Below are 24985 nucleotides of genomic sequence, written 5' to 3' on the forward strand. Positions count from 1 at the left end.
GCATAATCGTTCTCCTGCCACGGCACGTACGAATAAAACAATCATGACGGAAACCAAGGCAGAGGCAAAGTCCTCGGCCGGAACGAACCCGGCGACTTCGACGGGTAGGAACACCAACTATTTGTTGATGTTGAGCTACTCATCGATCCTCGCTTTGTGGGGGGCCTCGCAAGTCGTCGCGATTCCGTACGTTGCACATTTGCTGGCACTCGTTACCGCTATCTTGTACGCTGCGTGTCATGCTTCGCTCGTTTTGCGAGAAGAACCCGTTGCCATGGACGGCTCCGAGCACAGTCGGCCGTCTTCGGAAAGAGAAATTTTGAGAAAAGAAGACGCCTATCAATTCCCTTTGGTGGGTAGCGTTTCGCTGTTTTCACTCTACTTAGCCTTCAAGTTTCTCGACAAAGATCTGGTCAACTTGCTGATCGGAGCCTATTTCGCCGTAGTTGGCTGTATCGCGCTCACCATGACGATCGCTCCGTTGGTGGAACGAGTAACTCCCCCCTTCTTTCGTCGATCCGTGGGCTGGGATTACAAACTCAAGCACCCTTTACCGGAAATAATTGCTGGCCCAAGTCCGTGGGATCTCGGCCTGGAAATTACGGGCGCCGAAATTGTTGCCTTCCTCGCGGCAGCGGTTGTGTGTGGCTTATACTTGCAGTCAAAACCTTGGTATCTCAACAACGTCCTCGGTATAAGCTTTTGCCTACAAGGAATCGAACGGTTTAGCCTCGGAACCTACAAGATTGGGGCCATCTTGTTGATTGGGCTGTTCTTTTATGATATCTTTTGGGTGTTCGGAACGGACGTTATGGTCACCGTGGCCAAAAACTTGGATGGTCCGATCAAGATTCTCTTTCCTCGCTCGTTGGAAGTCAATCCTGCAACCGGGAAGCTTGACCTCTCCTTGCTGGGCCTTGGGGACATTGTGATTCCTGGATTTTTCCTGGCCATCTTGCTGCGCTTTGATGCTCACCAGGCCAAAGTACCGGTTAACGTACCGACCGACTTTCACGCCTCGTTCCCCAAGCCGTACTTTCATTCGGCGCTCCTGGCCTACGTTGCCGGACTTGGAGTGACAATGTTCGTCATGATTCAGTTCAACGCCGCTCAACCCGCCCTGCTTTATCTAGTACCAGCGTGTCTCGGCAGCTCGTTTCTGTGCGCATTGGTTCGGGGCGAAGTGAAGGAATTACTGGACTATTCGGAAGAGGAGGAGGAGGAAGACGTTTCATCAGAAAGTGAAGTGGACAAGAAAGACAAGTAATCATAAAACGCCTTTGTATAGAGCTACAGGAAAAAAAGCTGTCACCGACATGTATGCTTAAATACTTTTGCAGGTCAAAGGTGTTCTGCTTTCATTCCCAATGTTGGGCAATTACCGTTCAACAAACACTTGTGAAGAGCAAGGGAACGATACGCCCTAACTGTAAATCGCACCTAAACTGGTACCTTTGTGACAACCAAAATACGTAAACAAAAAAGTGTAGGAAGTACCGGGTTCGAACCGGTGACCTTTTCGGTGTAAACGAAACGTGATAACCACTACACTAACCTCCTTCTTCTCTTGGCTTCTGAAACTCATTTGAACAGTTAAAGTTGTAATATAAATATAACTTTGTATCGGTGCTGGAAACATTAGAAATCAAAGTATATGATAAATTGTTAATGCAATATAAAGGACGCACTAGACTCGCATTACATAAATGTCACACTCTAGCCTTGCGATTTATTGTAGGAGGCGAGAAGGGAAACTCAAAAGGCTGACGGAAACCAGCAATGCGCCATTTCAATATGTTATCAGGTCCACCATGCAACCAACCTTCAAACACTGCCACTGTCAAATTTGTATGAATCAAACTCTCCGGTACTGACTCTTCTTCAGAAGCCAACTCTGGTGAACTCTTATTCTCAGGATCAGAGCAGCTTTCCGATGCGTCTTTGTTCGGATCGTCGTGCAAAATCATGTTCGTTTCATTGAACGTATGCGAAACTTCATACAAAACGTCGATCTGTGCGGCAACACCTCTTTGCTTTATCACTGGTGCGGATTCAGAGCTCGTTTTGTCGGTCACAGCCATAGCTCTTGCGTTTAGTATTGCAACTTCGGAAATGTTGCAAGAACCCTCCTCGAAAACTTTATGTGATTTAGGGAGCGCACTGAGCAAATCGAACTTGCTTGTATAATAAAACGCTTCCAGACAGGCAGGAGTCAAAATCTTGGTTGCCCAAGCTGCGAGCGAATTTGGATTCTCTTTCGCTTGAACATGGAGTTCGTTCTTCCCTAAAAGTGTCTCAGGCTCGTGTCCGATGGATACCTGATTTGCCAAAATCTCCTCAATTGAATGTTTTAATGTGCTCTCTATCGCAGCCTTCTCTCCCGGAACAGTGGTTATCATTTCGTTACGTATCTTTCCCAATATTTCGTGTACATTTTCCAGCGCCGGGCCGACAGCCTGCACAAATTCCTTGGCTTTGAAATTGTGCTTTTTCCAAATTGGATCCTGCAAATTATTAAAAAGCGCAAAAGTTAGGGTACTTCCGTTGCTAGCATTTTGCAGCACGCTTTCTCGGATAACCCCATCGCTTGATAATTGCTCAAATGAGTCTCTTGCATCTTGATCCACCACTTGGGCCCAAGCGCCTTTCATGGCGGCAATACCAGTCTCATATATTGACGGGTTTGGTAGAAGAAGCTGAACTGATTTATTATTTCCGCTCTGAAAGCTAGATAGAAGAAGACAGGTTGGTTTCATGATAGTTCAATTTGCAGTAGCTTAGCTTCCAGCGCTGTCGATGCTATTCGAAGCAAAGCTTGCGTAAGAGTGTCAAAAAGCGATGAAGAGACTCGTACAAAGTTGGCCTACTCATCTCGCACGAAAACGCTGATTGTGAGTGAGGATCATCTTTATACATGTCACTGTCAGTCTTATTGTCCGACGGACTGACTGACAGAGAAGGAGATGACATAACCCTTGATTCATGGAGGGTTCACAAGGGAGGGACTACTCACATGTCACGGAAAACAACCACTTCGAAGGTGCTTGCCTCTGTGAACTAAAACAACCACTTCGAAGGTGCTTGCCTCTGTGAACTACCTGCAACCTTGAAACTATTCACAGAATACTATGACAAAAGAGAGTGGAAGTGCGAGTGCATTCTCAAAAGCACAAACAATCATTGAATCAATGCTTACAATTAGCAGTCAACATCCTTGCTAGCGGTGTATGTTGATCTGATCTATTTCTGTCCGCTTCAAAAGTTTGGCGCCGATCACTATCAACTATGGATACATGTCCCTACTAGCTTGTGACAATCGTCTATTCGGACGTAATCTGGGCAAACACAGCGAATTTAATGCGTAATGTCAAATCACTTCGCCGGGGGAAGATTTGCGGCATCGCGACATTAAAGGCACCATCTGAGCCAAAATCCGTGATAAAAGAGCATCGAGAAGCGGCTTATAGCATTAGTACAAGCTCTTTTGTTTCCTCTTTCTGCCGTTTCTTGCTAGTCTATCAGATGACAATATTTCTGGTGTCGCGCCGTTCCCCTTGACTCATAGTCAATCATGTAATGTTTCTCCTTGTACTATCATAGCGCAAAAAAATAGGCTAGGCCAAAGCACGAGCAGCCTGTGCCGGCCCCACGACAGTCAGACGACGATCCTGGACTAGCTTGTTGAACTGTTTAGCCATATGCGTAGCGTACGGTGGGGTGCACACCAAGCAACCGTGCGCTTCCAGAATGTCAGTGGCTTCTTAGTCCAATAGTGGACCTGTCGCAGCGCAAGAAAGTTGTACTCCAGTGCACTTCGTTTTGTGAGGAATACGCCTCGACAAGCCCGACTAAAATTCGCATTCATCCGCCAAAAAAGCCAACACTGTATCCACGAAGGCGAAAACCAACTGCCGTCTACTCTGAAACCTTTTCGACCCAATTCTTACGGAATGCAGCTATTGGGTTTTTGCTCAGACTATGGCATGAGTTTACTAGGACCCGAAGTGACTTCCACGACGAAAAGTATGACTTTGGCAGTTGGTAACAAGGGAAATATATCTTTGGCCATCGCTCTAGATTAGGGCAACTTGTGTAGATAGGGTGGGGTTGAACTAGATTACCCACAATTGAGTGTAAAAGTGATTGACGGTGTGAAGGCAGTAATGGAGGGACCCGGCGTGAGCTCCAACAAGAATGCACAAGACCAAAGCAGCGTCGGGCCAAACAGGACCACGGCCCTCGTATTTCAAGACAGCGAGTGAATAGAACAATGAGCGGTTTTAAAGTGCGCTTTGAGCCCTGTGCTGTTTTGAAGGTAGCCCTGGCCTTTGCAGCTCTCATGTCTGTGATGTTTTCTGTCATTCGCTCGAACGATTCCACTAGAACGGCAGAACATCCAAAGCAGTCAATTTCTCTCGCAAAGCTCGGTAAAAAAACGCCTGTTCTCGTGATGGGCTTGCCTCGTTCCGGAAGTGCGTCGTTGCACGAATTTTTTCGGTGCAACAACGTCAAATCCAGTCACTTTTGTTGTGGCACAAGCCAAAAGACTTCCTTTGCTTGCGAGCCAGATCAACCGACATGCGGCCGCTGTGTCCACCAAAATTTGAACCAAAGTCTTCCGGCATTTCAGGGCTGCGGCAACTTTTCCGTCTACAGCCAGTTCGACGTGGAAAGCGGCCAACCCTTTTCGTGGTTTCTGCCACAGCATTTCGCTTTGCCACTCCTACACGAAAGTTTTCCAGAGGCGGTATGGATACTCAATCGCAGGGCGGATGCGCGCGTATGGGCGAGGGGAGTCCTCCACTGGTATTCCGTAAGTCGGCGTGTGATGAATGCGTTTGGGCTACAGTATCATCATCCCACTCTGATTGCGGCAAAAATCTACGATGCTCCAGTTCGTCCCTTGACGGAGGACGGTTTAATTGCGGATATCTCGCTAAGTTTAGCACGAGCTGAAAATGTAACTGAGCATAAACGCCGTCTGGACGAGCTCACCAGTGTGTACGAAGCGCACTTACACCGGGTGCGCGCATTTGTCACTGCAAACCCTTCGCACTCAATGCTTGAAATTGATGTGGACGATCCTGCCTCCGGAGAAACCCTCTCTGCATTTTTTGGTGGTGCTCGCGCCTCCTGCTGGGTATTCGATGCACAGTCCCTAGACAATGACTGGAAGAAATTTTCACTTCAAATTTAATGCGTCAAACGGATGGTATGGGGTGTTGAATCTACAACATCAACCTAGTAGCAGATTTTACGAATCCGTACATTATTGCACGGCACGAGAAAGGAAAGCTGTGCTCAGTTTTGTTGGGTGAAAACACAGAGCAGACGATAGCGGAAGCTAAGAAGACAACAAGAAAGCTAGCAGGAATTACAAACAACAGGCTCTTGGGTCAGCCGCATGATCAAGGCTGACAAATTCTGACGGTCAATACGCGGGGAGATCGATGTCAGCGAGATGCGAGTGTTGAGCGCTCCTGCTATGTGAAAGAACCAAAGGTCGCGGAATTGTGGTACACATCCACGACAGTGGAAAGCGAGAATTATCATGTTGCACGACCTTTCCTTGCTTGAGAAGGCGATGCCAAGTCAAGCGATCCCTGTTTACGAATGTCTATTATGAAGGTGGCTTACAAAGGACCATATGCGTAGTTAAAGGCTTTCGTGATATCCTGGGATAATACTTTAATCCGATGCAAAGCAAAGCTTGCGGCCTGAAAACTGCATACGTAGACGACACGAGTCGTTAAAAATGCAGTAAAGGTAGCAGGAAGGCTTCTCGGTAGTTTCATTGGTGCTAAGATGATCATTTTGAATTCCATTCTGTCAACAAAACGGTCGTGTTTGAATTTTCTTGGCCGCCCAATTTGCCATTTGTAGTTAAAGGGAGCAGTCCAGTGCAGCACTCGTCGACCACCAGTGTTGAAGGCGGAAGTGAAGAGACCCCCGCCACAGTAGCTTTCTACCTTTTTTTGTGTGGCGATTGAGACTGTCCGAGGAACCTTGATGTCTGTTGAGCTGCTGTCTGCCGGGGTAAACACCAATATAAGGTAGGTAATACGATAAATCTGGACATTAGGCTTCTACAAATTAAGCAGCGGCAGCCGCTACAGTATTGCTCTGCGTAATTTCCGGTGAGTCAATCTGTTTTACAAGAGCGCCGAGCTGGTGCAGCTTTGCGGAACATCGTTCGGCTTCTCCCAAGCTGCCCAAAGCAATTAACATTTGAACAAGACTGTTGAGGACGGCAATAGCCACAACGAAAACATTTGTGTCCCGAAGAATCAGTTCATACAGGAGATTTTTCCCTCCGCTCATCATTTTCGAAAGAATGCCATACGACACTGATGCCAGCCGAAGTCCACCTTCAACAAGCCTCGCTCGTACCTCGTCGTTGACGGGCGTCTTGGACATGCAAAAATGAGCGATGGAAAAATTATGCATGATAATTGCCGTTTTCAAGCTATTTTCAATGTCTTCGTGGTCGTCTAGCTGCTCGATACGGACGGGGAATAGCGATTCGGACAAGATTGGGTCTTGTTTTGTTACAAGCGACTGAAGTGTTGCAAATCCACCATCGTGCCTCAGTCCTTCAATCAATGTTGGATCAGCTTCTAGCCTTTGAGTCGAAAGCCTTTGACATGCCCTGTCTAGCTTTTCTTCCACCAAAATACTTGTATCTCTGAAATTCGTACAGCTTTCCTGTTGAAAGGCTACCTTCATGACAATGACGGAATCTTTCAGAGTCTCCATAGCCTCTAAGTATGCTTTTTGTTCCAGCAATGAAACGCCCATGTTATTGAGAGCAATAGCTCCTCTGTAGTCATGGTTACGGAAACCGTCGGAGCTATCCATTGTTCGGCTGTGGCTGAGATTAATTCGGTTGTATGTCTCGATTGTCTTACAGTGAAGCAACAAACTCCGGGCGAAGGAAACGAATATGAGAGGGAAAATCTGCACACATCGCTCGCACACATAACTGTTTACTGTTAGTTTTACGACAACCTCACTGTCAGTGCAAGCAGTCATATCGAAGTTTTGGACTTCGGAGAAACTGTTGTTCAACGGCTTTTCTTTTAGGCTTTTGATGTTAACTTTCCCTAACCACAGAATCAGAAACAGATTTTCTTAATTAATTGACCAGATACTAATCGTAGACATCTTTTATGAAGAGGGCGAGTTGGACGTCAATCCAAAAGAGTGCGGCTTTTCTTGATCAACAATATAGAGATTCATCTTAAGTGGAAGTGGGTAGAGTTGACTATGAGCATTTCTGGCTTCTCTGCGACCTACACAATTGTGAACAATCCGATTTCTCTGTGATGCCAGACTCTATATATTTTTGCGGACAATTATAGAACATAAGGAACTTGTAGGCAGTTGTCGGGAATCAGAAGCCCTTGATTCGGCACCCAGATCCCGAGAAACGGGTTTGCGATGGTTGTGAAGGGGCTCTAGAGACAGGACATGATTTCATGACTAGGATACTCCGAAGGTCCAAGTACGTCGTAAATATACGAATACATAAGGATGGATAGAAGCAACAACTTTTGGTCGTCGTTCCGATGACCCATTAATGCTTTGTGTGACTGTGAATCGGTTCTATTATACTATTTCCTGGAAACGCGCTTTTTCGGAAGACAACAGCATAATTTTCTTCTGTGTATGTAAACATTCCGGCTCCGTAACTAGTCGTACATTTTGGCTGGCATGGGGCACGCCATTTTAGTACATCAGATTTCAGATTTCACGGGACCGTTATAGCTCAATTGTTCTTTGCGCTAGCTAGACGCAGAAAATTACAGTTGGCCTCGCTCGCAACCCGAATACATGCAGCCGTTGGTGGCTACACGTTACTTTGTGCTTTGTTGAAATGTCTTCATACTTTCCTGCTACTGGGAGGCAATGAACCAACCAGTGAAGTACTCACTTCAATCGTGATATATCTGCTGTCCCTGCATCCACAGAAGTCTTTTCCCGGCTTCGAAGTAATCCAAATTCTTTCCTCCTTTCTACCTCTGGAGGTTACGGTATTCCACCCTCAGCGAATACGCCAAGTAGGCCAATGTGGCGGGTTGCCAAATCGGGTTCGTAACATGAATCGTTGGCCTCTCTCGCAAATTGAAACAGCCAGCGGAATCGCAGTTGAATGATACTATAATCCGCGCTACTAAATTATTGGGTCGAGAAAGCTCAAAGTCAACTATCGGATCTCACACACAAAACCGCACCTTTTCTCTGCGTAATTTGCGCTGGCTTCAGATTTGCAAAACAACGAATCACGTCAAAGGTTATCTGCTGCCGATAGTAGCCAGGCAAATATAATTGAAGCGGTCACAATACTCGACTAGAGCAACACGCGGCTGGAAGAAATTTCTACATTATTGGCGCTCACGGCCATAATGTAACGCGGAAACACGGCGAGCAATTATACCATGAGTGAGGCAAAATGGTTGGGCAAACTCAAATGATAATCGTCAAAATGATTTGAGCACCACTTTGTTTCTAAGACAAAGAGAAGAATGTCCTTGGAGAAAGCAACATCCTGACGTCCACTCCACTTGATCATCAAACGTTACCCACGAGCTGCGGCCTACATTAAGGATAAGATTGAGCTACAGATCGCGGAACGATGACTACTCGCCAGGCGTTTCGTCGGAAGTTAGTTTTTGATCAAGATGACAATCAACGTCTCGGTACATCCAGTACTCTGGTCTTCTGTGCTTCTGCTGTCTCTGGCTGATTCACACTGTTGTTCTCTCAAGTTCTTTTCCTTGGCGCGAACGACCAGAAAGAAGTAATTTGACTTAATCTAGGACAACCATTGAGGTACCCATAAGCCGCGTCATTAGGTTCTAACTCAGTCTTTGACTGTTTGTCAAGTGGGAAAAGCAATCGCAAAGCTGGTGACTAGCTCTGGTTCATAATATTACATTGCTAAAAATGACATGGGAATAATGTAAGTGAAAGAACCTTGGACGTCAATTGCTTTTGGCTAAAGAGATTTGCTACATACCCTTTGTAACATTTTTTCCTCTTGGGTCGTTACATACGTAGAAAGCCTTTGGGACCCTAACATGAGTTTGATTACCATTGCTCTTTGACCAGGGATTCCCTGACTTTCGGGGTACGCTGACATGTACATTTGTTAAAACGATATCTTTCGTGAATCCCCTGCGGAAAAGGGCGTTGGCCGAGTGCTCTCTTCCTTTTTTTGGACATTCTGCCTATCTGTAAGCGCCTTGAAGGGAGGCATTTCTAATTTTGGCATCCTCCTGACTTTTATACTCGTTTATGTTATACGTCAACTTCCCACGTACTGTAACTGTGGCAACCCTGTGTTCGACATGCGTCCTGTATAGAAACTATCTTTCAAAATTCTCAAATTTATTTTTTTGGACCTTCGTCGACTTTGTCTACACCAGCTTGGTAGCTGTTGGGATCAGCGTAATTCTTCAATCCAAAATGAAAGTCACCGGTGAGCTTCCTGGGAACGGCCGGCAGCGGTGCCACTGTTGACGGAAGCTGCGCCGTATGGGGGTGTGAACTACCGGCATATATTTTTAGCCGCGGTTCAATGAAGCCGTGAATGAGCTTCTTCTGTCTACCCATCAGCATTCCAAGAATCGCTTTGCGAAGGATCATGGTGGGGTTGCGTTCCAGCATGGCTTGGGCCGGACGTTCCTTCAGCCCTCCAGGATAACCTGTGTGCCATCGGTACAATTTATCTTTCCATTTCTTTCCTGTGAAGTTCACCTATTCACGGAAGATTCAGAAGCAAAGAGTTGTTGAGAAAGGAGATGGTGCTAGTTATCCAGTTGTAAAGCAACGTCGCAGCAATATAACGGAAAAGGATGATCATCACATCGTCAACATAGCCAGTACATCGCCAGTGAGTATCTTACCTTATCAGCATTCACAATGACAACTGTGTCACCCATGTCCTTGTTGAGCTTGAAGGTGGGTTTGTGCTTTCCTCGTAGGATTGCGGCGACTTGGGATGCAAGACGTCCTACTATTTGATCCTTCGCGTCTACGAGATGCCAGCAACGTTGCAAATTTCGTCCCGGAAAAGACATTATATTCTGAATTTTACAAAGAGATCCTTTGAATCAATATGCGTTGTTTGAGGATGATTGACCACAACCGATTGTTGTCTACCATGGTGAACAACGATGCGACAGCCGTTCGTTGGTAGTTGTGAAGAGCACAACCAGCGAAGGCTAAAAGCAGAGAATTGTTATCGAATCGTGCGGAACATTTGGGAGCAACGGGCAGACGCGATCTTTTTCCGTAATAATTAGAATTTTTTACCAACACGAAGCATTGCCATCTTTTCTCGCGTTTCCGAGGACAAGTTATTGGCACAAGGATCAACGGAGAGTAGATCGAAAATGCCGAGTTTCGGTAGCCATAATTACATTGGTGCCCTGTACTGTTCACACTAGAGTAGCGCGGAAGCTTTGTCCACGTTTACTATGGTAGCAACGATAAGAAGACTACAGCAAGTGGGCAATATGGAAGACAGCATGTGCCCACACAGAAGTTATTTTACTGGCCTCAGGCTTTTGGTTTCTTTCTTCAGCCAGAAAGAAATTTTGCAACAAGGACTATCCGGACCAACAATTCTTTAACCGTACGTTATAAGTCTATCTGTCTGCTTCGTTGGGAAGCTGATCTTATGCTTCTGATTTCCCGGAATTTCGAATGATTGTCGGCTTGAGTACTTCTGGCCGTTGTTTGCGAGGAAATACTTGATGTGGCTTTCAGTGTCTCACGATTGATTGCGCGTGCCCGTTGTCGCTCATCCATCCGATGATGGATTGTTTTTACCTGGTTTGATCCGGAGCAAAGATAAGGCAGCTTCAACGCTCTTTGAGTATTGCTTCGATTCTCCAAGGTGAATGCTGACTCTTTTAAGCATTTGCGCAGGCACTTCCACCGGTTGTTGGGCAAAAGAATGAATACCAGGTTCGACCCAATTATACACGAGCGGGGAAGAGTGATTCATGATGGTACAGTTCGTCGAAAGACATCCTGTATTTGCGAAAGGAAATACAATAATGTAAAAGGCTAGGAAATCAGTTGATCAAGCCAATCCTCCAACCCATCTTCATCAATAGCACTTGGAGGCACTGCCGATTCAGTGCTGTTCTCTCCTGTCGATTTGAACGTATCCGTACGAAGATTGGGTCCTAGCCAAACTCCCGTGTCTTCGGCTTTGCTAGAAGAAACTGTGGGCAGGATGCCAACTTTCTTATCTATCGTGGCTGTTCCAGTGCCGACCAGGCCGATGCTCGAATGTACTTGTTGTGCAAAAGGATCGTAGGATCCGCTCGACTTTTGTGTTGCTTCTTTAAGTTGGCTAGAGGAGGCCACCAGCAAGGATTCTTGCGGATTCTTTCCCTCATTCGGCATCTCGGATTCGTGTTCCAATTCGTCTAGCGCAACATCCCCTTCTTCGTCACGTTCTTCTGCTTCTTCCGAAATGCGACGATCTTCCGAAAGCAACCGCTTTTGCTCTATCGATCCGTCCACAAAAAGAGTAGCGAGCAAATGTTTAGGCATTCTCCAGGTCTCGTGCAAGGGCATCTGCTGCAAACACACGGATAGCGACTTCACATCCAGGGTACTCGAATCACGCCAATTTAGCAGCTCGTTGTCCCCTTTTTCCTCGACAGGAATTCGCGAAATAGCCAGTGAAGTCGCGTTGTCGTGCATTTGCAGTATAATGTCGGCCGCATCTTCTCGTCGCGTTTGGGAGTCGTGCGGTGAGGTCGAGGCGGAATTCTTCGCGGACGGCGCTGCGGTGAAAGAAGCGGCATCCGCCTGGCGCTGGCGCTGCCCTCTTCCTCGACCTCCCGCGCCGCCGCCCCGTCCACGACCACGGCCTTTGGTGCGATTGAATAACACCTGTGAGCGACCCATTGCGCCAAATTAGAATACCATGGAAGGTCAAGTAGAAAGGGTTGTGCCACTGCCTGCCGAAATACGATAGAATCGAAAACTCGTGTTGTCCTCGCGTGTGCTTACACAGTTCATTCGTTTCTAGCTAGTATATGTCGCAAGTCGACTCTTTTTCATGGTTAAAAACTAGTTCCGATAATTCCAAAAGAGTGGACATTCTGATGTGTCGCACCCCTTTGGTGTCATATCTGTCGGCAGTGTCGGGCCACGCGAGCGGGAACCGCAGCTCTCGGTAACTTTTCTCGTGTGTGTACGAGAGAATCTCGTGCCGCCAACGCCGTACAAACGCTTTGCAGCAGATCCGGTTGCAGCTTCTTCCCATTTCCAATTCTTCGTTTGTATCCTTGCTGTGTCTTGCTACTGTTGGAATCAACGCTGTTCTGATCCAATCTGACGTTGCTGTATCTAGGTGTCAAACTGATTGACAATGGAGGACACTGCCGACGCTCAAAGCACGTCGGTCTCTTCGGTAGACAGTGGGAATATCGAAACGGCTTCGACTGCTTCCTCCTCTTCGCCGACTCCGCCCGAGCGGCAACAACAGATGCCTCCTCCGCCTCCGCCTTCTAATACTTCCACGCTCGACCCGGAAAAGACATATCAAGATCTGGAAGCTTGGTTGGCAAAGCTGACAGTCGGAACTCCCTTGACTGAGCAAGAAGTTAAAAATCTTACCTCTCTGGCGCGCGAGCGGTTACTGCAAGAGTCTAACGTGCAGCCCGTGCCAGCACCGGTGACCATTTGTGGCGACATTCATGGACAGTGGCACGACCTGATGGAGCTATTTCGTATTGGTGGGTCTGCACCCGATACAAATTACCTATTCATGGGCGATTACGTCGATCGTGGCTATTACTCTGTGGAAACGGTGTCCTTGCTTGTCTGTCTCAAAGTGCGATATCCCGATCGGGTCTTTATTCTCCGCGGCAACCACGAAAGTCGTCAAATTACGCAAGTGTACGGATTTTATGATGAGTGTGTGAGAAAATATGGATCGGCAAATGTTTGGAAACTTTTCACGGACCTCTTTGATTACTTTCCTCTCACGGCGGTGGTAGAAAATGCCATTTTTTGTCTACACGGTGGTTTGTCCCCTTCGATTGATACATTGGATCATGTGCGCCAGCTAGACCGCGTGCAAGAAGTACCCCACGAAGGACCCATGTGCGATTTGCTCTGGTCGGATCCGGACGATCGATCTGGTTGGGGCATCAGTCCTCGGGGAGCCGGTTTTACGTTTGGTGCCGACGTTTCCGCAGCGTTCAACGCTCGCAATGGCCTACAAACGGTAGCTCGGGCCCATCAACTCGTCATGGAGGGATACAATTGGAGTCACGAGGGGTCTGTGGTGACCATTTTCAGTGCACCGAACTATTGTTACCGCTGCGGTAATCAAGCCGCGATTCTGGAAGTCGACGAAATGCTCTCCAACAAGCAGTTTCTCCAGTTTGATCCGGCACCCCGAAGAGGTGAGCCACATTCTGCAAACGCCCGCAAAACACCTGAGTACTTTTTGTAAACGAACAGAAACGTAATTTAAAACAGTATCGACCCCTACTACGGCTATTCAGTCCCTTGGGCCGGCCTCTTGTCTGATTTACTCCAATTTATTTCATTTCGCACAAACGTTTTTCCCCAAATCCCGTGTTGCCCTGCAAGAGGTCAAACCTCGACTCCCCAATGCCTCGGTCCATTTCGATGCCATAGTGGTAAATCATGTGATTGCTTGCCTTCCACGATTCAAGCATGTTTCGGTAGCCACCGTCTACGTCATAGCGTGCCCGTCTTCATCGCCACCAGGCATGACAAAGTGGCCCTCATCCATAACTTCGCCTGCACAGGACGGTGTCCGGGCGTTGCCAAATACTCGTTCCCGATGGCGTCGACGTCGTTGCAAAAACACTGCGATGCCGAAAGCCAGGGCCAAAAACGAAGCAACAAAAAAGACGGAAATTGACGTTCTCTTGGTCACGATAGGCTCCGCGCGGAGGTTTTCAATGGGGCCGTCTTGCGAGTGCTCCGGACCGTACCGCAGGAATTCGCAGTGGGGGCCATAAAAAGCGTCGTTACAAGTACATCCCAGGTGCTGATAGGCCGTGTTGGTAGAAACATTTTCTGGGCCTACTTGCGCCCCCATCAGAGTACTGTATACAGCATCAAATTAGTACGGTAAAGTGAGTTGGTTGCACTGCCTCAGCCACAAAACAAAATATAGGACCCGGCTTACCTTTTGCACTTTCCTCCGTTTGTGCAGAACGTCAACGACGAGTCTGGGTCAAACCTACCGCTGCAATATTCGGTATAGGGATCCCGGCACATTTTCCCAGCAAATGCGCTCACGCGGTCGGCAATGGTACAGTCGCACATCCAAGTGCCAGAGATTTTTGATTGTGCACAGGGAACACCATTGTGGCAGACGCGGTCGGGAAGCGAACACTGCTGAACCCTGTAATCACAAGCAAGCCCGCCATATCCAGACGGGCAAATGCATTCTTCAACGAGACTCCCGGATTGAACATGACGAGCGAGCTCGCCATTGTCTTCTAAAATATACGTGCAGTAGCCGTTGTTAAGGCAATCGAGGTCGCAGTTTTCTGCTCCGTTAATACTACCGTTGATAACAACGGATTGCGACAGGAACAAGAAGATGCACTGCAGCGCAATCGGCCACCCATTAAATCTCATATTCATGAGTGTTGGCGTTGTCGAAGTTGCTGTACTCGGGTTCGATGAGTGCTCGCGCTGTGCTTGGCAAAGCCCGAGGTAGACACGAATGTGCTCGAGCGATGCGGTATCAGGCGCGGCCTGGTCTATTTTGGATCAAAAACGTGTGATTTCATCTTCCTACCGGTATTCACACGACCTGTGACAACCTAATTAACTGTAGATTGCTTTCTTACCATAAGTGCGAGAGTCATTTTTGTTGCTCCAGCAAAAATGGCAAGGGAAATTTTTGTATTTGGTCACTTTCAGTAGCACAATAAAAGATACCAGGATAGATTTTTTGGCGGCATTACTGCTACATTTATTGCTCTCAAAGTCGATGTAGAAGTGTTGACAAAAAATATTTGTTGAGCGAAAATTGCTTCGCAACTTGGGGGACGGCTCCCGTGTTGTCGTGATTGGGTCGTGAGTGCGTTGCTACGTTGGGTTGGCAAAGATATCAACCCTACTTCACAGAGTCAGTCGAGTGGTACATTTCGAGGAGGACAACCATTGTTGGCATTGTGAGATCCGTAATAAAAACACAAAACGAAAGAGTAGTAGCTAGCGCCAAGCAAGCGTGCTGTTGTGCTGTTTGGCAATTATGAAGTCCATTGTGTTGCTATCTGCCACTGCCCTGATGGGCTGTGACGCCTTCCAGGCTTGGAGCATTACCGCTGCACAGAATTATCTTGCTCGCTCTTTCTTCGATGCGCATCGGATCGATACTGAGTTTCGAACAAGATATCCAAGACACAACGTTTTGTCCCGCTTATCCGGGTCCACTTCTGGCATTGACCCTGCTCCCCAGGTCTTTGCTTCTGGCTTTTCCACGAAAACCGATCTCGTCGAAGCTTTACAGGAGGCAGTGGAAATGGCTGTTAGAGCTTTGCCTCCGGCAGCAGCAGAAAACCCGATCATCGATTTGTGTACAGTATCGGTGTCGTCTTTATATGACGGAGGTTCAAGCCCACCGACAACGGTGGTAATCCCGACAATTGTAGAAACTGCCCGGTCAAAGTACGGGATCATTCAACACTTGATTGGTAGTTCAGTGGCGGGGTGCATTGCGAGCGTCGCAACGACTGAAGTTGATAATGCTTTGACTGCTTGTCAACCTGTGGAGCTCGATGGAACTCCAGCTGTTTCAATTTCTCTGGCGATCCTTCCAGATGTACAGCTACGCACCTTTTTTTGCCAATCGGCTTATGTTCCTGACGATATTGGACGCATCAGTCCTGCAGAATGGAAGCGGGCCGTTGGACTCAGTGGCTTTTTGGAATCAAACAAGAAAGATGGTTCTGATACAGAACTTAGTCAGCAGGACTCGGTTGTCATGCTTTTACCGAGTCCGGCCTTCTCGACAGAGCTCGATGACTTCTTGCTCGGTCTCTCCCTCTACTTACCCCGAGCCCAAACTTTCGGCGGCATAGCAAGTACGGTCTCATCTCTCTCGCGCGCCAAGCTATACCGATATTCAGCTGCCAGTCACTTATCCGAGTGTTTGTCCGATGGTTGCGTTGGTGTTGCAATGACAGGGGATATCCAGATTCAAAGCATGGCTGCGCACGGCGCCAAACCTGTCGGTGGTATTTATCAAATACTCAAAGGCCAAGATTCAACAATCGGCGTTATTGTCCTGGACGAGACTGCAACTCAGGCCCTGAAGGACGAAGAAGACAACGTCGATAACGATAGCGACAATGATTCAGAAGAGTCAGAGCCATTGGACAAGAAAGCTGCTTTAGCACAAGCGTACGCCAAGGCCCAGATTCCGAAACCTGTTTTAGCCGAAGCCAATTTTTTGATGAGAACACTGTCAGATGAAGATCAAGCTTTTATGCGTCGACAGCTTTTAATTGGGATAGATAAGGGTGGTAGTATCGGTAGGTCTGCGAGCGAACTTGCGAGACTATCGGAAGGCGAAGGACACAGGTTCACCGTGCATAAAGTAGCCACTGCGGGCATGAAGGATGGAAGTGTCACGTTCTCGTTGGGAAGTATTGATGTTAAGACTGGTACGCGTATGAGATTCTTTGTGCGCGATTCGGAATTTGCCAAGAAGGAAGTCGAAGCTTTATGGTTCGGATACAAGAAGCGATTGTTAAACCAGCAGTTTGGGAAAGGCGAGCATACGACAGATTCCACTTTCACACGGTCGGGATGCTTTGTAATTCCAACTCTTGATCGAGGGAACAAGTTCTTTCAAGGCAAACCTGGGTATGAAAGTGGAACCGTTGCTCGCATTCTACCTACCCTTCCTACAATAAGTGGATTTTTTTCGAACGGCATCATTGGAATTACGGAGGGCGACGGTGATACTAGCACGGGTGTGCAGGGCAGCGCGACAGGTTACACATTGATTGGCAGTAAAACGGATCGACCAATATTTTCACCAGCAGCTGCAGCCGCTGCTCATACTGCAGCACAAGAAGAGAAGGAGGCCCAGGAAGCGGAAGCTGAAGCTCAGGCTCTTGTTGCGGAAGCTAACAGTAAGGTCGGGGAAAGTTATACCCAAGGAAGCAATGGCGTCGTGAAGACAGCACCTCGTTCCGAAGATGGAGAACTCATAATCAAACGCCGAGAGGTTCACTCCGGGCGAGCCATGACAGTTTCAGCCGTCGAATGGAGTGTAGCGGAAAAGGCGGCAATTCCAACGAGCACACTGGAAGGATTTATGTGGGACAAAGAAACAGAAGTTGACCGCTTCCGAGAGCGGGTACCTCTGGTCAATCTGGTATCTCAGTGCAGATTATCACAAATGGATCCAAAAGCTCCTAAACCTCGAGGCTTCGTTGTACCAATCCAGCAAATGGTTTCGGAAGGAAAATTTGTTGTTATTCCAGAATGCAAGCGAATGGAACCCACGATCGGGAGTTTGCGACGTCGCTATGATTTGAGTAAGCTTGCTCGCGATTTCACTTTTGACGGCGCTGTAGCCATTAGTGTGAATTGCGATGCAGTCCTCTTTGGCGGGTCTCTGGGCGACGTCACTGCAGCACGTGAAGCTGCTGGTAGCGCCGTGATTGATAGCATATCAGAGGAGGGAGTCGTCGTCCCCCCAATTCTCGCATCCGACTTGATCCTTTATCCGTATCAGCTTTATAAGCTGCGTTTGGCTGGCGCCGATGCAATTAACCTCTTGGTTGGAGCTCTAGAGAAGAAAGATCTGTCATACCTTACCAAGATAGCGTCTAGTCTTCAGCTTCAGTCATTTGCCACCGTAACTTCCGAAGTGCAATTACTGGAAGTGGCAAGTCTGCAGGAAGGGACCATTGACGGAATAATCGTATCCAATCGTGAGCTTGAAGACTTTTCCTTCGATATGACTGGGGAGCAAGCATTGTACCTGTTGAAAAGCAATGCTCTGGCGAAAGTCCGCGCAAAACATGGTGAAGACCTTCTTATCTTGGCTGAAGGAAGAGTCGGTATAATCGATCGTCCTCAGGCAGACAGCACAAGAAGTGCTAAGCTTTATATTACCGAATTAAGGGAAGCTGGCGCAGTGGGTGCGATAATGGGTGGTGCATTGGCAGTGGACGGAGGGGGGTATCAGCAGGTAGCGAAAATGGCGCAACTGTAGTACTCCAGTATTCGATTTCTTGGTTCTAGCACTTGCTTACTGTAAACGAGTAACACGCAATTTACCGTACAAATCTAATCTAGTCCGAAATCGGAGTCAACCGATCTGCCCAAAACGGCTCGTCGAGTTTGAGGAAACTAAATTCATAGCACTCTCGATTGTGCACGTTTACCTCCTTGTTGAACGTCACGAACGACTGCTCTGTCAAGGCGTCGAAGAAATCCGTAGCGTTCATGGGTAACCTATAGCTTTTTGTAGCTTTTACAGGAGACGGAATTCCATGAATCTCAATGAGTATCTGTCGTGCATCTACACCAACCCAATCTTTGTAGTTCGCCCATTCGCATCGTTCGCAGTCAATCTTAAGCAAGTCGATCGTCCGACCCTTGTGCTTGAGTTTGTCTTGAATCTCGCTGAAAGAAAGGATCTCTTCGCCGTTAATGAACGCGTCGTTATACTGTCTGTCGTAGCTGCTTCCTAGTCCCCACTGGTGATAGTGAATATTTCTTTCAGAATTTTCGGTACGATCAAAAGAACCAAAGTCGAAAACATGAATTTCGCAATGTTGGCCAACTATGTCAATCAATCCGTCTTCAAAATCGTACTGTCCTTTGCTTCCAAATGAATAAACAAGGCAGTCTTTCTTCATCAATCGGTGTGGATCGCACACCCACTTTGGTCCATCGCCGTGCCCCCCCCGACTCTAATGACGTGGGGGCAGGTAAATTCAGGTTGGAGGTTGTCGAGGTACCATCGCCATGGCTTTTCCCAACCTTGATTGGGATCTGCGGGATTTGCGTACTGTTCAAAGCTCAAGGCCTTTCGTCGCATACGCTCCCACGTAGAATCAGGAATATCGTCAAAGAAACCAAAAGAATGTTTCGACGCTGCCGCCGTCGACCACCGGGTGGTCTCGACTACAGTGGGCCCTTCCTGATCGAACGCGCAGCTGAGGTTGCCGATGGACGATCGATATTCTGAAATTGCGACGAACACGGCCAAGATACAAGCTCCTGCAAAGATTTTTGGCGAAGAGCGAGATGTTTTTCCGTCGCTTCTGTATGGTGTCGACGTTCGGTCTCCCATGGCTGCCAAAGAGAAAGGAAGAAAATGAGGTGAAAATTGCGAAACTCGTTGTCAAACACTGTCGGTCCAACCGGTAAACGCCGATGAAGGAATGTGACATTGGCTGTGAGTTGGGAGTGTTATGCTGCAGTTGAAGCTGTGACCCCGAGAGCGGGACGGCGATGCAGTCTCGGACGCAAAGTAAAAAATGATAACGGTAACTCAACGGACTGGCTTTTCGACAGATTTACTGTTCATATTCCGATACAACTGCTCCCCTCGCATGAGGGCGGAAAAAGCCAGGGCTATAAGCTACGAGCACAATTTGGGATTACATTTTGGTTTACAATTAGGTGCGGGACCAAGCCTTGCTCTTAGCCCTGACCACTAGTGCTGCCGCTATTCGTCCCGTCCGTCTGGCTAGAGAGGTAGGTAATTGTGGATAAGCTACCGCATATTTAAATTGATTACAAAACAGGATCCACATACGTTTGTTGAATACCTCTGCTCCGACGCCATCTCGAATTTAACGCTATCTGTAATGAAAAAAGTTAAGTCATTTACATTTGACAGAGGTGTAGTATAATTTTTGTTATTCAATCCGAGGCCAAGTGTCTGCGTTCTTTCGTAACGAGGACTGTACATGCCTCATGGATTTTTAGAACCATTCCGCGGAACCACCAGGGTAGACCACGACATTTTTGTAGCCCGCTTTGGCTGCTATGTCTGCCGCCATACCGGCGCGCATACCTGATTTACAGGAAAAGACCAGCCTCTCGTCGGGCAGAGGTTTAGCAATGCCGTACTTTTTCTGGAACTCTTTCTCGGGCATGGCAAATGCTCCTTCCTGAATCAGATTCAGCGGGAACGTAATGACGCTGGGAGACAAAGGACCGGTCTGCGATACTTCGGCCGGGCTCCGCACGTCCAAAGCAACTGTGCGAGTCTTTCCTCTTCCGTTCGTATCTAGATCGGCCAAAAGCGATTGCATTTCCTCCTTGTTCACTCGTTCTGCTCCTTTCCCTGTTTCTAGAAAACTGAAAAGCTGTTTCATGAATCCCATCGTTGACTTAGTGCGAGTAGCGTGTGTTGGAGAACCATCCCTTGTGGAAGGCCTCATGACATAAACAGACCGTGTACCACGAGCTAAGGGTGAGAACCCTCGCGCAGACTGTGCCGCCAGGGCGGTAATTAAGAGAAATCCTCTGGTAAGCCTCATGATGAATTTAAATGGAACTTTTTCTCGTTGCAAATGCCTAGCTTGCGAAGTTGTGAGAGCCAATGGGTGGTTTGACTTGCCAGTGGAGATTGACACGCGGGTTCGCTTTCTCAGTAAAGGGCCTCTCACGGTCGTCACGTCCTCCTCGTTTGTCCGAGTATTCTGCATTGCTGTTGCAGATATCAGGATACAGTCACCGAGTCGACTCACCCTCAGGCCAATCGTTTGTGTATACTAAGACGCAACATCTTCGCCAATCGCTTGCCCAGCCGTCACGACAGTCGACAAACACTCCTGTGGAGAGACTTCTCGGTGCCTATCTAAGGAAGCGTTGGACTGCTGCTGGCCCTCGTTACGGGGCCTTTCGAACCTGTTGCATTGGCGCCTCAAAATATATTATGAATCAAAGCCATAAATAATCGTAAGTAAACTATTATCTGAATAAGCTTTCAGCTGGAATATTTTTACAGTTAGACTTTTTAGATTTCCGATTGTTCCCTCAAAATATATTATGAATCAAAGCCATAAATAATCGTAAGTAAACTATTATCTGAATAAGCTTTCAGCTGGAATATTTTTACAGTTAGACTTTTTAGATTTCCGATTGTTATAAGCAGGCCGCTTTCATAGTCACTGTCGATGCGATTTTTCTGGACCCAAATGTCGCAAATAACCACCAAAAAAATGTCTTAAACACCGCAGACGAACTGTTTTTCATGATGCTGGATCGGAACATACTGGGAAAAGGAGGAGCGAAATGGATTTAGTTAACAAAATCTAATTACTTGGGAAATCGCCTTTGATACTTAGCAAAATCTCTAGGTTTTGGCCGGATCAGTGAATATCCTCTTGAATTTATCGCTACTGGCAGGCTTGTCCAAAGTCCGATGAGAACGATGGACAAGTTGTAATTAACGTCAGAGCAAGGATTTCAATAATGATCTAATGTTTGATTTCTTACAATACAAGCAGATTTTAAAATTATAGGGATGTTGAGCACGATTTCGACTTTGGTTTTGCGAGATTTTTATCCTGGCAGATGGTCCGAAGTGTAGGAGCGAGGGTACCGAAGAGTTCGGCAATCCTGCATGAAAAAGTGGCGCAATGCGTAGTGTCGGCCTCCTATTCATCCTTCTCAAGGAAAACAACGTTTCGTCATTTACAGTTAATCGTGGCCCAGATGACTTACATTGAAATTCCGGATAATACAAAGTCTTGATTGCCTCAAAGACGCGAAGCAGTGGTTGGCCTGCAGAGAAGCATAATTTCAGAGGAGCCTGTGATAAAAAATCATGCGAGCATCGAATGCGGCTTTGTGTGTCCTTCTCATCTTGACAGGATGCCAACTTGAAGGAAGCAGGAAATACACCAGCAAATTCAACCCGATAGTATGCGATGATGGTTGCGTTTCAAAGTCTAGGATTACACCACTCAACGGTCAGAAAGAATTCCATAGCCATCAACGCCCCAGCTACTATCCTGATTCGTCCGCTTTGCAAAGTCGACTTTCGTGGTCGTCGGTGCCAAGAGCGGATAAGATGCACAACGAAACATTTGTACATCGACAGAAACGAACTCCTCTGAAAAGCAACCAGCCTATTGTCTTTTTGGACGTAGGTCCGCAGAAGACATCCACTTCGGGTATTCAGAGCTTTCTGGCGGACAACGAAGACGGATTGAAGCTGCATGATAATATCACTCTACCTGCGCCTTTCCCTATAAGAATTGGTAACTCCACAAAAATGCTGAGGTTTATAAACTCGAGACATTTAATCTTTTGCTTCTCCAGTAAAGAGACTAGGCCCAAGCAATGGAGACAATACCTGAGCTTATCCCCCCCTCTCTTTCATTGTGAGGAGGTTTTGAGCGCATTTCTCGACTTTGTCCGCACCGCACGAGCAAGTTCCAAAAACATTCTCATGTCGGTCGAGTGCTTGTCATTTTTAAACGCTGCGCAGATCCAGCACTTTGTCAAAACCTGCTTTGTGGGATGGGAAATTCGAGTCATAGTCGTTTACCGCCGTTTTGATGAGTGGCTTCCAAGTTTTCACTTTCAAGATACACGAAGTGATCGGGCTCATTTACGCTCCACGCTGGTGGAATATCTGGACAGCCCGGAGAGTCTACATGCAGCCGAGTTTGCGTACAGCCATGCAGTGGCCCAGCGATACCGGAGTATCGATCCTAATCTCACGATGTTGAATTTTCACCACATAGACAGTAATCGCAGTCTGATAGAGGAATTCCTCTGTCGTGGGTTGCAGGGTCTGGCACCGCATACGTGCCGTATCGCGGAGAAATGTGTCGCTCCCAAGGAGAATTCTGGATATTCGTTGGACGCCGGATTCGTATTGGCCGTAGCCTTGAAAAAGAATTTGCTGTCACGAAACGACAGAGTCACCAACGGTACCATCTCACTCCAGTACGAAAAGCTGTTGTTCGAAAGTATCGACCAAAAGCTGCAAGAAAGTACGAATCTTCCGTTTTTTTGTGCGACAGAGCCTGTCCAGCAGTACATCAGGAACCGGACCATGGAATGGTTTCCATTCGATCTAGATTTTTTAGCCGCGAAACAAAGCACAGGATACAACAAAAATCGCCCGCCCTTTTGCTCCTTGGATGCATCAGCACTTTGTGAGCGTGACGATTGGCAATTGTTTCTTCGTGGACTTTAAGTAGTAGGCTTTTCAGCGTGATCTAACTCTCCTATCGTGTTTATGGTCGCCCTTGCTAGTTTTTTTTTTCACCTGCATCGTTTCGCGTTTTCCTGCAATAAAATCCGGGTAGAGAACCATCGTTCAACTACCCTTGTATGGGATGGCGCCGCGCAAAAGGTAGCATGGTCAAGTCTTCCAAAGAGTTCGGCTATGAGTTTACATTTGCGGAAGCGGAATTGAGAGGGACGGAAGGATTCCAGTTTACTGTGACGTGTCTCACGATCGATCCAGTTCCGATGTAGAGATCGTCCGGCGTGCCAAGAGTGTCTGACCAATGAATCATTTGAATTTCTATGTATATATATTATTTTAGTATATTATTTGTCCCATGTTTGACGAATTTAGACAGCACCCATCGTCGCCTTGACCGAGTTGTGTCTCTGGAAACGGGCCGACGCCCCAACGACAATGGTGCGCCACGGTGTTGCTGCAGCACCGCTCTCGACACACCCAATTGTCCATTCGGACGTTACGATTCCGTACCGTTCCGACAAGTTGCATCCACAGTCAGCGTAAACGGTACCCACGGAAGTAAGGGAAGCTTTGGTGGGGATTGGTGTATTTGTAGACAGATTCATTTGAAAGCCGTGACACTCCCGGCATTGTCGTCCTCGTCGAGTATGGTAGCAAGGTCTCCAGCAGTGTTGCCGCTGCAACCTCTAGCCCCGCGTCCTCCCCCGCAGCCGAGTCGCAGTCGGTCTGTTTCCAAGCTGCCTTCGGCACGTACCGACGTTGAATGGCAAGTCAATATGGCACAGTCCACGAGTCTCGATCGGAGAGCCCGTAGTAGTATGCGCTTGCCATCGTCTCGGATACCGCCGCCTCATACCCAGCCACGACAATCACAGCAGCATTCCCGATCACAACCGTGGCCCGCGCTGTCGAGACCGCGACCCGTCAGTACCGCACGTCTTCTCGGCAACGAAAGCAGTCCGTTACCGAGTCAGACTGCCGCTCCTGTCCCCCCATCACACAGTCCCGACGAAGACGATCCCGAGGCGGTGGAACGCCACGTTCTCGACTTGCGTCAAAAGCGTGAGCAACAGGCTCGTCGGCATTACACTGATCCATCCCGCTCCCGATCTTCAAAAGCCAAGGACCGTCCATCGCCATCGTCGGCGCCTTCTTCCACTTTGCAGCGTACCTACAGCAACGGCTCGAGTCAAGCGGAAAATCGTCAACCGCCCACCCGCGATTCCCCCGGTCAACGTGCCCAATCGTCGCCCGTTATTTTGTCGCCGCGTTTACAGGAAGAGGAACGTGCCACGCAGACCTTGCGCCTGGCGGAACAAAACATTGACGGTCTGTTACAGGAACTCGAAGAACTCCGCTTTTTTCAAGAGCTGGACAACGCCGCACCGAGTCCTCCCCAAAAAGTATTGCTGGGCGCCATGAAGCACTCGCCTCGAACTACCGCGTCTCCTGCACCACCACCCACAGTGAGGGGCAACCTCGGTGTACCCGCGGGGCGCGTCCCGTCCCCGCACCGGGGTAGCCGCAACTCGTCGCCGCTCGATTTGTCGCCCCGCACCATTGGCAAAATGGACCGCACCTCACTCGAACTCCAAACGCAAACGCTCATTCGCAACGTCCAAATATTGGCGCAGGAAAAGCGCGCGCTCGAATCCGCCGTCGAAATGTACGAACTCACACTCCAGGATCACGCCGCCGGTCAACACAACAACGACACGTGTCCCCGAGTCATTCAGCTTGAAAATGATCTGCGCA

At 47.9% G+C, this 24985-nt stretch overlaps 12 protein-coding genes across 12 annotated transcripts; 5 read left to right on the forward strand and 7 right to left on the reverse strand.

Moving 5' to 3' along the window:
- Positions 1-274: 274 nt before the first annotated feature.
- On the forward strand, positions 275-1198 carry PHATRDRAFT_14756 (predicted protein; the record flags this gene model as incomplete). The annotated part of the gene is made up of 1 exon (XM_002182497.1): positions 275-1198. A coding segment is annotated over one exon (924 nt), but the record flags the coding sequence as incomplete, so codon positions are not given.
- Positions 1199-1700: 502 nt separating this feature from the next.
- On the reverse strand, positions 1701-2808 carry PHATRDRAFT_48181 (predicted protein). The gene has a single exon (XM_002182648.1). The coding sequence runs from the start codon at positions 2754-2756 to the stop codon at positions 1710-1712; it is 1047 nt and encodes a 348-aa protein (XP_002182684.1). The 5' UTR covers positions 2757-2808; the 3' UTR covers positions 1701-1709.
- A 1450-nt stretch (positions 2809-4258) lies between these two features.
- PHATRDRAFT_48182 (predicted protein) lies at positions 4259-5197 on the forward strand (the record flags this gene model as incomplete). The annotated part of the gene is made up of 1 exon (XM_002182498.1): positions 4259-5197. Exon 1 carries the CDS (start codon positions 4271-4273, stop codon positions 5195-5197), a length of 927 nt encoding a protein of 308 aa, XP_002182534.1. The 5' UTR covers positions 4259-4270.
- An 896-nt stretch (positions 5198-6093) lies between these two features.
- PHATRDRAFT_48183 (predicted protein) lies at positions 6094-6946 on the reverse strand (the record flags this gene model as incomplete). Its single annotated transcript, XM_002182649.1, has 1 exon — positions 6094-6946. The coding sequence occupies exon 1, from the start codon at positions 6856-6858 to the stop codon at positions 6094-6096; it is 765 nt and encodes a 254-aa protein (XP_002182685.1). The 5' UTR covers positions 6859-6946.
- Positions 6947-9522: 2576 nt separating this feature from the next.
- PHATRDRAFT_14713 (predicted protein) lies at positions 9523-10082 on the reverse strand (the record flags this gene model as incomplete). The annotated part of the gene is made up of 2 exons (XM_002182650.1): positions 9523-9759; positions 9909-10082. Coding segments are annotated over 2 exons (411 nt in total), but the record flags the coding sequence as incomplete, so codon positions are not given.
- Positions 10083-11076: 994 nt separating this feature from the next.
- PHATRDRAFT_48184 (predicted protein) lies at positions 11077-11963 on the reverse strand (the record flags this gene model as incomplete). Its single annotated transcript, XM_002182651.1, has 1 exon — positions 11077-11963. Exon 1 carries the CDS (start codon positions 11929-11931, stop codon positions 11077-11079), a length of 855 nt encoding a protein of 284 aa, XP_002182687.1. The 5' UTR covers positions 11932-11963.
- A 349-nt stretch (positions 11964-12312) lies between these two features.
- Positions 12313-13489, forward strand: PHATRDRAFT_22247 (predicted protein; the record flags this gene model as incomplete). The annotated part of the gene is made up of 1 exon (XM_002182499.1): positions 12313-13489. Exon 1 carries the CDS (start codon positions 12398-12400, stop codon positions 13487-13489), a length of 1092 nt encoding a protein of 363 aa, XP_002182535.1. The 5' UTR covers positions 12313-12397.
- Positions 13490-13735: 246 nt separating this feature from the next.
- Positions 13736-14888, reverse strand: PHATRDRAFT_38581 (predicted protein; the record flags this gene model as incomplete). The annotated part of the gene is made up of 4 exons (XM_002182652.1): positions 13736-14114; positions 14198-14780; positions 14819-14843; positions 14871-14888. The coding sequence occupies 4 exons, from the start codon at positions 14886-14888 to the stop codon at positions 13736-13738; spliced, it is 1005 nt and encodes a 334-aa protein (XP_002182688.1).
- Positions 14889-15277: 389 nt separating this feature from the next.
- PHATRDRAFT_48186 (predicted protein) lies at positions 15278-18256 on the forward strand (the record flags this gene model as incomplete). The annotated part of the gene is made up of 1 exon (XM_002182500.1): positions 15278-18256. One exon carries the CDS (start codon positions 15278-15280, stop codon positions 18254-18256), a length of 2979 nt encoding a protein of 992 aa, XP_002182536.1.
- Positions 18257-18299: 43 nt separating this feature from the next.
- On the reverse strand, positions 18300-19342 carry PHATRDRAFT_48187 (predicted protein; the record flags this gene model as incomplete). Its single annotated transcript, XM_002182653.1, has 2 exons — positions 18300-18929; positions 18968-19342. The coding sequence occupies 2 exons, from the start codon at positions 19340-19342 to the stop codon at positions 18336-18338; spliced, it is 969 nt and encodes a 322-aa protein (XP_002182689.1). The 3' UTR covers positions 18300-18335.
- Positions 19343-19979: 637 nt separating this feature from the next.
- Positions 19980-20312, reverse strand: PHATRDRAFT_14802 (predicted protein; the record flags this gene model as incomplete). Its single annotated transcript, XM_002182654.1, has 1 exon — positions 19980-20312. The coding sequence occupies one exon, from the start codon at positions 20310-20312 to the stop codon at positions 19980-19982; it is 333 nt and encodes a 110-aa protein (XP_002182690.1).
- A 1520-nt stretch (positions 20313-21832) lies between these two features.
- Positions 21833-23215, forward strand: PHATRDRAFT_38585 (predicted protein; the record flags this gene model as incomplete). Its single annotated transcript, XM_002182501.1, has 1 exon — positions 21833-23215. One exon carries the CDS (start codon positions 21833-21835, stop codon positions 23213-23215), a length of 1383 nt encoding a protein of 460 aa, XP_002182537.1.
- Positions 23216-24985: the final 1770 nt, after the last annotated feature.

This window comes from Phaeodactylum tricornutum, chromosome 16, assembly GCF_000150955.2.
Source record: "Phaeodactylum tricornutum CCAP 1055/1 chromosome 16, whole genome shotgun sequence".
Classification (NCBI taxonomy): Eukaryota; Bacillariophyta; class Bacillariophyceae; order Surirellales; family Neidiaceae; genus Phaeodactylum; species Phaeodactylum tricornutum.

Excerpts from the sequence above, each read along its gene's own strand:
- PHATRDRAFT_48181 (XM_002182648.1), bottom strand. The coding sequence starts at position 2,756 with ATGAAACCAACCTGTCTTCTTCTATCTAGCTTTCAGAGCGGAAATAAT.